Below are 1,450 nucleotides of genomic sequence, written 5' to 3'. Positions count from 1 at the left end.
CGCATATCGTTGAGCAGGTAAGATGAGCTTGTTTGATCGTCATCTATACGTACATAGAAAACTAAACCGGCCCGGATAAAAACAGTAAATAATTATAAATGAACTCCTTGTCTTTGTAAATTCTCTCAAATTGCAATCCTTTTTATAGAGAAATCTTATTGAATGAATTTGTCATAGTAAATTACATCAATTGCATTTGAAATACTGTAGGTTATGATCACCACCTTAAAAACGGTGTAATAAATTTGTTTAATCTTCCATTCTTGCCGAATAAGTGGCTTCAATTCACTTGTAACCAAAGAATTCAAAAAATATCAGACATTTGTACTATGGTCTTTATTTCATTTCAAGAAGTTTGTTCGTTCGTTACAATTAGTTTTCCTATCAAAAATACTGTCGAATAATACAGAATATGAATGATGATGATGTCAATACAAGACATGTGTCTTCTGTTGGATGCTCCGGCTCCAATGCACGTGAGACTATGCTGTCGATACTGGTGCGGCTGGATCAGCTGACGATGAAAATATCTGCATTTCTTTTTCTCTTTCTTCATCGTGGTATATGCGACGGCTCACCAGATTTGGGTGAAACCATAAATAGTAGAGTACCATGAAAAATACACCCACAATGAATGGAACGATTGACATAATGCACAGGATAAGGAAATAGTCTTCTTGTTTGTCTTCTTCTTTCGAGAATGTCACATAGAGAACCACACAAATGATATTTTCCAGAAAGCAAATCGAATAGAATGTGGCGTAACGATAGCGAGTCGGTCGTGCTTTTGGCAGAATATAATTGAAAATGAACACAAAGCCCAAAATGAGCGAGAAAAACAAACTGTGAATCAATGAATTCGAACAGAATGGTGACCGATCGAAAATGAATACCCATAGTCCCATTAGGATTGCATGAATTGAGAAACACAGCAATGTCCTGTAAAAAGAAAATTTAAATTGTATAATTTCATAGTGATTAAATTCGGTTTAAATATCACAAAAACCGTGGTATTGAGATATGTTGGGTATACGTACAGCTTTGGAAACAAACTCGCTACTATCGCTATGGATAAAATTCGAGATACTAGAATCGGAGATAAGAAAGACGGAAATGAAATCAGTAATCAAATGGAATGCAAATATGATTCAGTGAATTTTACCAGTAATGGTTAAATGCCAACTCGACTGCACAATGCTTCCAATCCATGAAATGTTAATTTTATCCAATTGAGATAGTCGAATACAGCGATGATATGAAGCGATACACCAAGCCATGCTAAACATTGAACTGCACAAGCTCAACATTTGTGGAGCTAAAAATTCAAATATTTGCATTAAATTTTAGATGTATTCAAACGACGGTCCAAATTATGCTATTAATACTTACTGCTGATTTTCTCTTCTCCAGACAAAATAATCGAAATTTGGAGTATTTTCTGCGGAGCTGC

At 35.0% G+C, this 1,450-nt stretch overlaps 1 protein-coding gene across 1 annotated transcript; it reads right to left on the bottom strand.

The window, feature by feature from the left end:
* Positions 1-321: 321 nt before the first annotated feature.
* Positions 322-1,444, bottom strand: LOC129579709 (XK-related protein 6-like; the record flags this gene model as incomplete). Its single annotated transcript, XM_055469877.1, has 4 exons — positions 322-939; positions 1,038-1,086; positions 1,163-1,315; positions 1,390-1,444. Coding segments are annotated over 4 exons (714 nt in total), but the record flags the coding sequence as incomplete, so codon positions are not given.
* Between the last annotated feature and the right edge of the window lie 6 nt (positions 1,445-1,450).

The sequence above is a fragment of the Sitodiplosis mosellana genome, unplaced genomic scaffold (genome assembly GCF_009176505.1).
Source record: "Sitodiplosis mosellana isolate CC-2019 unplaced genomic scaffold, AAFC_SMos_1.0 Smas_scaffold_6444, whole genome shotgun sequence".
NCBI lineage: Eukaryota > Metazoa > Arthropoda > Insecta > Diptera > Cecidomyiidae > Sitodiplosis > Sitodiplosis mosellana.
Note: the sequence above shows the minus strand (reverse complement) of the source record. Positions and strands in the feature narration are given on the sequence as shown.